The following is an 11,740-nucleotide window of genomic DNA, read 5'->3' as shown; positions in this document are numbered from 1 at the left end:
GCTGCCGCTGTGCAAGGTTACCACTGCACGTGTTCTCCAGCTGCCGTCTGAATCCAAGAGGTGGAAATTGCAGTCTTTCTCCCAGATTCTTGAATCTCTTAATCTACCATGCAAAGGCTCTAAGACTGGATATTCCCATGGTCACTAAAGTACCACAGCAGCTCAGAAATACAATCGCATCTTTAATGTGCTGTTGACCAGTAAAAATTAGGAATGCGAGTAGGCTACCAAGTAAGCTCACATTCACGGAAGCCATTAATACAGTTCTTTGGAAATAAGGTGACCAATTAATGAGGGTTGTCATAGTGAAGTTTTATGACAGATTGGAAAAAAACCCCACCTTTTGAGAACTTCATCATTTTATTATCCAGCCTACCCATTCGCACCTTTACTCTTGACAAAGTACAAAGAATTCAACTTGTCCATAACAGCAACTGTCATAATGAATGCAGTCATCTCATTTAATTCACTTTTTCCATTACCTTTATACCTTGTTATTGGTGTTTTCCCTTTCCCCTCCCTCAGAAACCACAGTCCTTAACAAATGATCTGTAGAACGAATAACCTGCATGTGCCAACTGTCTGCCTCTAAATGTTTCTCATAACATAAGAAAAGTCACAGACTCACTTTTTTTTTTTCCGATCAAAAGAAAGAAAAACAGAGCAAAAGATTTAGACATGTCTCAGATACCTATGAATAGGGATAAAGTGTTTTGCTAGCACTATGAAGACAGTACAGAGAGAAAGTAAAGCATTGCCAGCTGACTTGACATTTGGAAATGCATTGACCAAGAGTTGCTGCAGATACCTGGCAGCACCTTGGGGAATAGAGGAAAACTATTAAGTTGTATACAGTACAAAACCAACCTCTGATCTCGGTATTACTACTTTTAAATTCAAACAGTTCTTCACATCTTCTTTCCAAGGTCTCACAGTTAAGCACTGGGTTGCTCTCTGCTTGAAAATTTTGGCAAATAGCAGCTAATAAGCCTGGAGGACATAACATTTTAATGAGATCATCTACTTGGAAGGGGAAGGAGAATTCCCAATATTGCAATTATACTTGAAGTGATGCTTTCACAATCTTCTGTAAAAATGAATCGTTAATAAATCCGTTTTCCCTGTGATATAAAAAAAGCATTGTTTTCTTATTTGAATTAGGAATGTAAGGGAGAAAAATGTCTTCATTTGAAAAAATAAGTTTTGTCTTTCGAAACAGAGCACACTTCCCTCATTTTCACTGTCTGCTTCAGGCAAAAGAGAGATGGCTTATTATGCTGTTACAGCTTAAATGATGGATCCCGATATTTGTGCCACCAGTATGCAGTCTACATTTGCTGTAAAACCAGTGCTTCAATCATATCTGCCCATCAAAGGAACTTAGACACACAAACCCCATTCCTTATATTTGCATTTTTGTCTGTAAAACATCAGCTTCCAAACAACAAGGTACACCTGTTCCCACATAAAACAGCCCACATAATACAGTTTGGTCACAAACCAGCTGATTAACAAGCATCACAGAGTTGCTATCTCTCTCATTACCCACACTTCCTACTCTTGCAGTGGTTTTGGGGGAAGAAGATAAACAGGGAGGAATGAAAAAGCAGTCTGATGTGGAAGATAAAGATGACCACCACCATATCCCTCTCAACACCTTCAAGCAACCTCAGCCAGGCATGGAGAAAAGAGCCAGATCTATAGCAATACACAGGAACATCACAGCCTGTTTTCTCACTCCGGCACATCTGTATCAAACCCTTTGGACACTGCTGTGACAGCAGTATGACACTCCAAAGCCCTGGACTCCTCAGCCCCAGCACTGCCCATGCTCGACCCAAGGCTTGCTGACATCAGCCCCAAACTCCACCACACATGGACTCATAGTGTGGTGACTGCTGGGCTGCCACGATGATACACATCTCACAGAAGAGGGCAAGTGTCTGTGCCAGGTTGCAGAGAGGGGAGGAGCAGCTCTGCAACTCCACTAACATACCAAAGCTTGAATGCTGGTACAACAGTGCTACACAAAAACTGGTGCTGAAATATTTTTGATACCCAAGCTAAAGAAAAAAGAAATTGTTGGTGTAACAGGAATGAAGACTTGCTGCTTATCATTTTGAACAGGCTTCCTTTTGAAAGGATGTTGTCAAAAGCCCAAGAAAAGAAAGAAAACAAAGGGAGATAAGCAAAGACCAGTTAGACACTGGAGGAAAGGAATGTGCCCTCTCTATCCTTCTTTTTGTTAAAAATACTTTCCACAGTTTCACTACACCTTACCTGGGAAATCAAAACTAAAAATACTAACATTTAGAAAACACATAGTGCTCATTAGCAGCAAATTACTTAACAATAAAAAAAATTACTTAAACCACTACAAATTGCTGATTCTATCCAGAAATTTGCTAAGACATTTTAAGCAGTTCCCCAAATAGGATCAAATACCACAGTCCCAAACTAATTAAACAGTACAAACTTCTGTTTCCCTTACACGAGCTATCAGCTTAGTACTCTGACCACTGCAGGTTCCCTAGGACAGTTAATGAACAATTCAAAACATTTGGTTATTTCAGCCAGAGCAACTACTATGAGCAAAGGCATGCTTCACCTCTCATGACTAACTTCTGAATAGGGAGTTCTGGCACATGAATAGAAAACTAAAGAGAAGTCAAAACTACTAATTAAATTTAGTAAAGCAGATAATGGAATGTGCTATATGTTTAAAAATTCTTTTTTTTTTTCCTCCAATACTGTAGTCCTTTAAATGCCAGCTTGTGACAGTACTGACTTGTTCAATATTTTAACTTCATTATGTGTTTTAGTGATGTGCTTTTCCTCTGAAATCCAAGGACTCCAGGAGAAGAAAATTTACTCATATGTGCAAAAATTTGTTGTTGCGTATGAAAATGAATTAATTCATTAAAATTTCAGAAATTTTTATACTGGAAAAGTGTTTCTAGTCACAGAAACGACAACTTATTAATGACGAAGTATTTTAGTTTTAGACATAACACATTATCAGTGTTGCACATTTCTTCAGTTATATTAAAAAAACCACTAAACATAAAGGTTGGTTTCACTTGAACTTAGGAACTACGCAAGTCTTCTGCATCACATAAAGAAAAATATCATCCTTTGCATACTACTGTTTTCTTGACACAGCATAGAAAATCTTCCGAACTTCTGCTAGCTGCACATTCCTTTATCCTACTGCACACATGAGAAGCAGAGAAACAAGAATTGCAAGGTAAAGGGTTTATACTTGCATGTAAAGTCTACAGATTCTTGAGGGGAACACAGATTAATAAAATCTCACTTTTTGAAAAGCATTCAGTTATGACTGTTTTCATACAAAAAGATCTGCCTAAGTTGTGTGTCTGAAAAAAATCTAAACAAAACAGGTAGGAAACTCAGGCCTCTACTGTTATAAGAATGATTGAACTTCTGCAGAAACTTAAAACATAAACTGCTCAACATTGCTTATTTACAAAGTTATTATTCAAAGGTCACTGACTTACAATTTTTATTTCACAAACCACTCTGCTTTTACAGGTTCCAGAAACACTGCTATTCTTCTCAATACGCTGCCATAATAAGAACACAAGATCTTTAATATGAAGATTAACTTCATACTGCTTTTTCTGTTCAACTGTAATGAAGAGTACTGTTCACTTGTTGACTTTGTTAACTTTAGCAAATTAAATATGATATATTTGGTTAAAACGTAGCCTTAATTCCTAAAGCTAACATGTGGCTAAAATGTTTCTACGGAACAAACAGTGATGCAGGGCTGTTATCTAGAACAATCTTAAGTTTGAGGAATCAGCAAACAGACAATAGGACGATTAACATCTTTCACGCTGTTAAATTTACCTAAGATTTATGTCGTGTTCTTCAGCATCAAATATTTCCCATGTTTCTGCAACTTATGAAAACAAGAAGACATGGGATTATAAGAAAGGGCCATTTAATATATTTTATAAAGACTTTGTTATCCAGAACATTAGTAACTAGAAGATCTCCAAATCTTGAGCATTATCAATTTCAATACTGTCTTCAGGTTCCATCTTTGCTTCGTGATGCCCCTCCTGCAGATCTTCCAGGGAAGCCAGTGCCTCATTTGTATCACTAGCAAAAGTCTCACGAGATGCATCATCATATTCTTGCAGGTTAAGCCCTTTAATGGCTTTTTTCATCTTCTTTCCTAGAACTTGTATTCTCCTTTTCTTAGCAGCCTTTTTGTTTTCATATTCCTTTTGGTTTTCCAGATAGAATATTTCCTTGAAAGAAAACAAACAAAAATCACATTGGTATATTTGTTCCACTAGTGTTTCCTAAAGAAAACATGAAGTAAAAAAAAGTTATTACAAATATTGTTCAATAGTATTTAACTAAGATACACATAATTGATATAAGAACTGTGAAGATAGCCTGCACTTAAGGAAAATGCCCCATAAATAATTTTACTACATGATTTCTCAGTGATCTCAGAATGTACGTAAATAAATATTACTAAGATTTCATTTCCTGATGATACAAAACTGGGAGGAAGAGGTGGTAGACTAGAAGGTTGTGCTGCTATACAGAGAGACCTGTAAAGAAATATGACCAAAGGTTCTACAACAACTCGAGAACAGTTTCCTCCACAAGTGAAAATTGAGTCCATGATCTTTACTGTCAAATGTTTGTGAAACTCATTAACATCTTCTCTACTGCAAAAGAAGACTATTACAAGTGCCCTCCATATTTCAAGGGGGAGAATATCATGTAGCAGAACTAAATGCTGCTACATGCCTTTCTTTGCCTGCTTACTTTTAAAAAAATATATATTGTGTAAAGAAAACATTAATGCTTTTTTTCTTCCCAAAAGCTGCAAGACAAGTTCTAAGGATATCCAAATCTGTCATGTATGATAAATGATGTTTCGTAACATCAATCAAGTTTGTTGAGTAAAAACTGCTGCCTCGTTAAACTCTTGCCAGTATCAGCAAGAGATGAGTAAGATACACAAACGGCATGGAAGAGGAGCAGAGGACCAAATTTCTTCTTAAATCAGGTGAAGTGATAAAACTTGCAACTTTCTGTGACCACCTTAAGTTATGAAAGGTTGTGGTTTCTCTTTAAAACAAAAACACAATGACAGTTTATGTTGATTTGTTTCCAATTCCCAATACAAGATGCTAGGATGGTTCACAAAGTGAGATGTGGCCACCTACGAGCAAAACAAACACATCTTTCTTTTCAAAAAAAGTTTAATAAAGTGGCAAATACCATTAAAAAAAAAAAATTTTTAACTGAATGAAGAAAATACCACCTCAGTCTATTTCATACACTAAAAAGAAAGACAATAGTATTAATAGGCTGACAAAACTAATCTGGTGAGCATCACAAATGAGGCAAGAAAGCAAATCAGACTAGGTTAAGACCAGTATCTGACATAATGGGAAATACTGCCTGGTGCTACAGCCAGAGCTATACAGAATGGTTTGGATGGGAAGCAACCTTAAAGATCATCTAGTTCCTACCTCCCTGCCATGGAAGGTCACCTTCCACTACATCAGGTGTCTCAAAGCCTCATCTAACCTGGCCTTGAATGCCTTCAGGGATGGGGCATCCAAAACTTCTCTGGACAACCTGAGCCAGTGCCTCACCACCCTCACAGGTAAGCCTTTCTTCGTAATATCTAATCTGAATCTGTCCTGTTTCAGCTCAAAATCATATCATTACCCCCTGTCCTACCACTGCACTCCCTGACAAAAAATCCCCCCTCTGCTTTTCTGTAGCACCCTTTAAGTAATAAGGGCTGCTATAAGTTCTCCCCAGAGACTCTACTGTAAACTAAACAAGCCAAACTCTCAGCCTGTCCTTGTATGGGAGGTGCTCCAGCCCTCTCATATCATATTTTATCATATAGGATAAAAATATTCTACTAAGAGAATACCATTCAATCCATGCAAACAAAGTGAGAAATAACACTGTTGTACACATATATACAAACGAAGGAAAACGCAATGTTTATTTCTTCAGACCCTACAGTCTCATCATTGTCAACAGCGTTCTGTGATTGGCAGGATGTAAAAGGTGTTCCCTCTGCCTGGTGTGAATGGCAGTTCATCAAGCTCTTCTGAGTTTTTGGTTTTTTTGCTCATGTTTTGAATGTGAAAAGCTAGTTTTTCTGGAATATAGACTTAAACTCACTAGAATTTGAGAAAGACCAAATTATAACATTTCTAGTAGGAAAAAAACCCCAAATTACTTTGGACAATCATTTGCGCTCTTGACAATTTTACCTTGATTTGTTCTTCTTTGATGCTGGGTGTGTTCTTCAACAGGTTTAAATAAACACCCCCTGGTGTTCTTCTCCTAGTGCCATTCTTAATAGGGACAGAGTAAATCAGTAACAACAAGGTTAATACGTAATTGTTGATATAAACAGAACACCTAAGACAAGGCTTTTTATTGAGACAGAATACAAAATATTAGTTCTGCTGCATTAGGTATTACATAAAACCAACCCTGGCTATGTTTTATTTATGACTGAACTAGTCAAAAGAATGTCAATACCCAGATTGCTACATATGAACAAGTAAACCATGAGGTTACAAAAAATTTGCTTTAGAACATAACAACAAACTGTTCAACTACATACTAAATGTGATTTTGGCAGTGAAGAAACAAAACACAAATACTATTCAAACTACCGTAAAAGCTGTCTGTGGCGAAGTATATACTAGGTTAAATAATCATAACATTCCTAATACATAAGCCCACTAGAATGTCAAACATCAATTTCGTAGAATTATGTTGGCATCTTTTTTTCTTTCCATTGCGCTCAGTAATTCTACAACTTATCTGCATAATTTTCCATTTTCACCTAAGGAAAATGAACAAAACGTGTACTTAAAAGTTTCTCCCCAAAACATTTTAGTTCCATGCTTCAACGGTTTTCCATGTAATAGCAGTGGTGCAATGCATCATACTGAGGCATGAATGGACTCAGCTTTAAAACCTCTGTAAATTATAAACACTAATTATCATACTAGTATTCAATTACCATTCATAGTACATAAAGCTGAACTGTTATTCTTTTCCTCCAATACTGTATTAAATGTAATACTTTTCTGCCAAATAACAAAGTAACATACAATCCAGAAGTTCCAAGAACAAAAAAGGTAAATTTTTAAGTGTGTTTTTGAAACAACAGACATCATATACTTTTATCACCCTATCACCTCAAAATCCCAACCACACAAACCAGTATGATCTGTCTTTCAAATGGGTACTCCGATCTGGAGACATCAGAGTTGTGTACTTTTATCTCCTTGGTAAATACTTGTTAACAAGTACTGTAATCCTTCAAGACAACAGACTGTTTCCAAGACAAGCTGCTAACTGGAAAGTTGTTGCCTTTTTTGGGGGGGAGGAATGATGGTGATGGTGTTCCTTGTGATGGGGGGTTTTTTTTGATCCTGCCTCCCCCTTCTTTTTCCTTCCTCCTTTCTACTTCCAAAGACAAATCTTGAGGGATATAAACTATAAACAAATGCCTAAAAGTACCAACTAGTTCCCTCTTTTCTTTCCTTCTGCACTTTTGCATTGAGGCTTATTATATGATAAAACAAACTGATAACCTAACTATTAAACACAAGATTTTTATAATGGTTTTTAACAGAAACTGGTACTCAGTTTTGCTCTACTGATTCACAAGCCACTAGTTCTCTAATAAAGCTAAAAGATTCCCTTTTGAAATCTAGTCTTCAAATGACACTAGAAATACTACCGAGTATGCTAACCTCCAGTGGCATGCTGATTAACTCAGCAGAAAAGCCGGTGCCGTCAAACATTAATTTGACTTACTGAAGCAACATGACATAGGCCTCACCTGGATTCTAACACAACAAGCTTTTATTCAAGCCTCAGACTCCTTCACTCTTAAACTCTGTTAGGGAAAGATCCCAAGGGGATCCCAAGTGGCAGAGTAACAGATATGTCATTACTGCAGATCAGATAGTAACCATGTCTTTATGTCATTGTTTACTCAAATCCTGCTGGAGGGTTACATACTATTTATTAAGTGAATTTTACAGTAAGGAAAGGCCATGAAAGAACCTGTCCAAAGTGAAAGCTGTGCAATAGTACTAAATAAATATCCTACAAGTAAAAAGTTGTGTGTGCCCCCTCCCCCCAGCAAATCCACAGTATCACATTTTTCTTACCACTATGAACAGTCCACCATTTTGTTCTACTTCAGCTGTTTCCATAAGCAGTTCAATAGCTTTTCTCTTCCCAATGATTTTTACTACTCTGGCAATCAAATCTTTCTTTGGCTCACAAAGCCTTAAAGGAGAGAAAAAAAGGCACGTTCATTGTCATTGACCATGACACTTCCATAGCGAGTAATTATTCTGTGGGACATAAAACTGGCCAAAATGAAGGAGTCTATACATTAAATGTGTTTCGATGGCTTCTTGAATCAATTCCAAAATACTGAGCTTCTCAGGGATACTTTTTTAAAAAAAATTTTAAATTTATTTAAAATAGAATGCATTCAGTGATTACTTCTCTTCTACTGACGTGTGAAAGACTAATCCAAATAAGAAACTGCAAAGAGCTGTAAAAAAATCTCTGAAATTCAAGTATAGAAGTGTGCTGTGCATTTAACTGTGAAAATTTCAGCACCTTTTACAGTTAATTCAACAATCAACATGAGACAACGGTAAGCCTAAGAGCTCCCACGTATCACATGACATTTAGACAAATCTTCAAAATAATAATAATAAAAACCAGTCTGTTGATTTATGATGAACTATAAAATGAAGTGTAGGAAAAAAAATACTACTGAGTTAAACTGTACTCTTCTCTTAGCAACAAGATCCTCATGAAGACATTATCATTGTCAGGTCTGCATGAAGGGAGCAGCTTATATAGCATCAATTCATTGTACCAAAGCATGTATTCCCACTGGAAAACATTGTTAAGCCCAGAAATCAATACAACTTGTGCAGAGGAAGAGTTCATATGCTAAATTCTCATTTTTTAATGACAAAGCTTCTTATTAAGCATTCCTAAGCACTACAGTTTAGTGGTTTTTCCACTTTGGGGACTAACAGACCACCATCATTACCAAAATTTCTTGAAGACTACTGCCTAGTGGAATTGCTTCAAGTGATGTTACTACACCATAGAGTTGCATATGTTACAATGACTTCATAATAGAAGGTGTTTGACCTTCTATTGATGTGAGCAAGTACTTAGAACAAGGCTAGCCGAGAATACATGTATTTCAGAAGTCATGCTCTCCAAAACACTACAAAGTCTATTTCATTTATAGGATTTATAACTTAGCCAGATTTTAGCCAGGTGTTCTTTGGTGTCCAACTCCAAACACACACCTTTATTTATAAAGTATTTTCTAAAAAAAGCCACTACTAAATTTGTCTCATGAGAAACAGTATTTTTCCTTGCCATTGTTTTGAAATAACAAAACATTCTGGTGGATCTTAAAATAGCTAAGGCAGTATTACTGTATGCTTCTGTTAGATACCAGCCATAATGCTGCATATTTAATGTCAGAATTCTGGAAATACACAAGAGCCACTCATGGTTTTTGTAATCTGGTGTGACATCTTACATATTTAGCAGTAGGAAAACTTGTACTCCTTCTCTTTTCTATCAACAGTTTACCAGTACTTAAGGAAGCGAACCTATACTGTTATAAAACTCACCGATATGCAATTTCATCTGCCACTTTTTCCTCGGAATCTTCTTCTGTTATCTCATACCTTCCTTTATATTTCATTTCTTGTCTTTCACCCAGTCTATCTTTTACAGGCCGCTTCCGTTTAAGAAAGCCATGTCCATTTTCTTCTTCTGCTGGCAATGTTTTCTTGTCATCATGCATGTATTCGTCCAGTTCTTTATCTAAAGTCTCTGCCTCCTTCTGCTGAGCTTCCCTCATCAGCTTTTTAGCCAATAAATAATTGTAAGTCTCAGACTGCCTGCTTCTGTCAATACTACCATCCATGCCTAGAATTCCAAGTTCAGTAGCCACTGCATCCTGATTTTGCTCTTGGAGCACCACACCCCAAATGTTGTTGACCTTCTTGCCACCTAGAACAGTCTGATTTTGGTAGCTCTGGCTAAGGTTAAAAGGCTCAGATTTCGTAGGAGGGAAGTTGAAACATTTCTGTCGTTTTCGTTTCCACAGGCAGCTGTCATCATCAGATTCAGAAAAGCTTTCATCACTTGAATCCACACCTTTGGTTGTCCGATAAGGAACACTCGGAGCGCATGATGAAACACTGCTCTGCAATGGTCTGCCTGAATCACTGCTATCATGTGATTTCTGAAATAAGAAATGAAATGTCTGTTAATTTAATTACTCTGAAAAATGAAAAAAGCTATTAAGTCATGCAAAGATTTAAACTTAATTCTGACTCATGTGACTGTTTGGGCAGTCTTCTATGAGGGTGTTTTGGAATACAGTTGACAGGAGCAACCCATGAAATTTCTGCATTTTCAATGCTTGTGTATGAAGGACAACATGGCCGCTATTTTAGAGACATATCAGGAGTCGCTACTCTACTTAACGTAGTACTTACTGAGTGAAATTCAAGTTATCATGAGACTGGAAAACCTATCTACATTTTAAAATTGGACAAAACCAAAACATGCAGAGCAATTCCAAGAAAGATTAAGAAAAATCACCATGGCAACTTATCAGAAGTTTTTTTTCACAGCACAGATACTAATATTCTCTCCAAAGTCTGAGAAGAGTCAAGACTAGCGGTCTGCAACCACAACAGCGTTTACAGAGACTCAGGTGAGAATGATCAAAACAAAAAACCCAAACCAAACCCACAAAATCCGGATGTTGCTCAGAATTCGAGAAGCCAACAGTATATTGTTATTCTGGTTCAATTAGGAAAGGAAGTTACGAGCTGCGGACTTTTGCAGCTTTCAAAAGAGCTGCATTTTTCTCCGCCACTCGCTGCTCTCACGCCTTTTTACAACGGCTTTTATTTCAGTCACTTTCGGAAGGAGCAGCGGCGCTTTTGATCACCGCGCCCATCAACAACAAAAGCCTCCCCTGCCCCTTCCCCTGGAGAACGAGCACCAGAGGAACAAGACGGGCGAGCGGCCGCTGCGGGAGAAGAGCCCTCCCGCCCCGAGGCCGAGCGCCACCGCGGGCCCGGAGCGCGGGGCCCTCCTGCCGCCTCCCGGTCAGGCCTTCCCGACGCCACGGCTCCCGACGCCGCGGCTCCCGCCGCCGCCGTCTCCTCACCTGCTGCGGCTCCCCTGGGGAGCCTGCGCCGGGCATATCGGAATCCGAATCGGAGAGCTCACCGTCCTCCACATCGCCCTTCATCCTCCGCGTCTCCAGCGACATCCCCAGAGCGCGGCGAAGCGTGCGCCGAGGGGCGTGGCGCGCGGGGCATGGCGGGAGCGCTGGGAGCGGGCGGGGCGCGCGGGGCATGTCGGGAGCGCCGCGAGCGGGCGGGGCGGGAGCTTGGGGCACGTCGGGAGGGCAGTTGCGGGAGCGCAGTTGCGGGAGCGTGTGGGGCTGTTTTGTCTGCGCGGAGGTAGAGGTTGAATGAGTTGTGGGCTTTTCGGCCTGGAGAAGACTCTGAGGAGACCTTATAGCGACCTTCCAGTACCTGAAGGGGCTACAGGAAAGCTGGGGAGGGACAGTTTACAAGGGTTTGTAGTGATAGGACCGGGGGCAATGGGTATAAACTGG

General features: G+C 38.9%; 1 protein-coding gene across 1 annotated transcript; it reads right to left on the bottom strand.

The window, feature by feature from the left end:
* Positions 1–813: 813 nt before the first annotated feature.
* On the bottom strand, positions 814–11,453 carry PHAX (phosphorylated adaptor for RNA export). The gene is made up of 5 exons (XM_054054497.1): positions 11,285–11,453; positions 9,726–10,345; positions 8,217–8,337; positions 6,291–6,374; positions 814–4,280 (listed from the first exon to the last, which is right to left on the bottom strand). The coding sequence occupies exons 1-5, from the start codon at positions 11,387–11,389 to the stop codon at positions 4,011–4,013; spliced, it is 1,200 nt and encodes a 399-aa protein (XP_053910472.1). The 5' UTR covers positions 11,390–11,453; the 3' UTR covers positions 814–4,010.
* Positions 11,454–11,740: the final 287 nt, after the last annotated feature.

Source organism: Cuculus canorus, chromosome Z (assembly GCF_017976375.1).
Source record: "Cuculus canorus isolate bCucCan1 chromosome Z, bCucCan1.pri, whole genome shotgun sequence".
NCBI classification, from domain to species: Eukaryota; Metazoa; Chordata; class Aves; order Cuculiformes; family Cuculidae; genus Cuculus; species Cuculus canorus.
Note: the sequence above shows the minus strand (reverse complement) of the source record. Positions and strands in the feature narration are given on the sequence as shown.

What these genes read in the sequence shown, in the direction of transcription:
- PHAX (XM_054054497.1), bottom strand. Translation starts at nt 11,389, where the DNA reads ATGTCGCTGGAGACGCGGAGGATGAAGGGCGATGTGGAGGACGGTGAG. An exon ending in GCAGATGAAATTGCATATCG is followed by an intron (nt 8,338 to 9,725) that starts GTGAGTTTTATA and finishes CTCTCCTTTAAG; the next exon opens with GCTTTGTGAGCCAAAGAAAG. An exon ending in TCAAAGAAGAACAAATCAAG is followed by an intron (nt 4,281 to 6,290) that starts GTAAAATTGTCA and finishes TTTTCTTTCAAG; the next exon opens with GAAATATTCTATCTGGAAAA.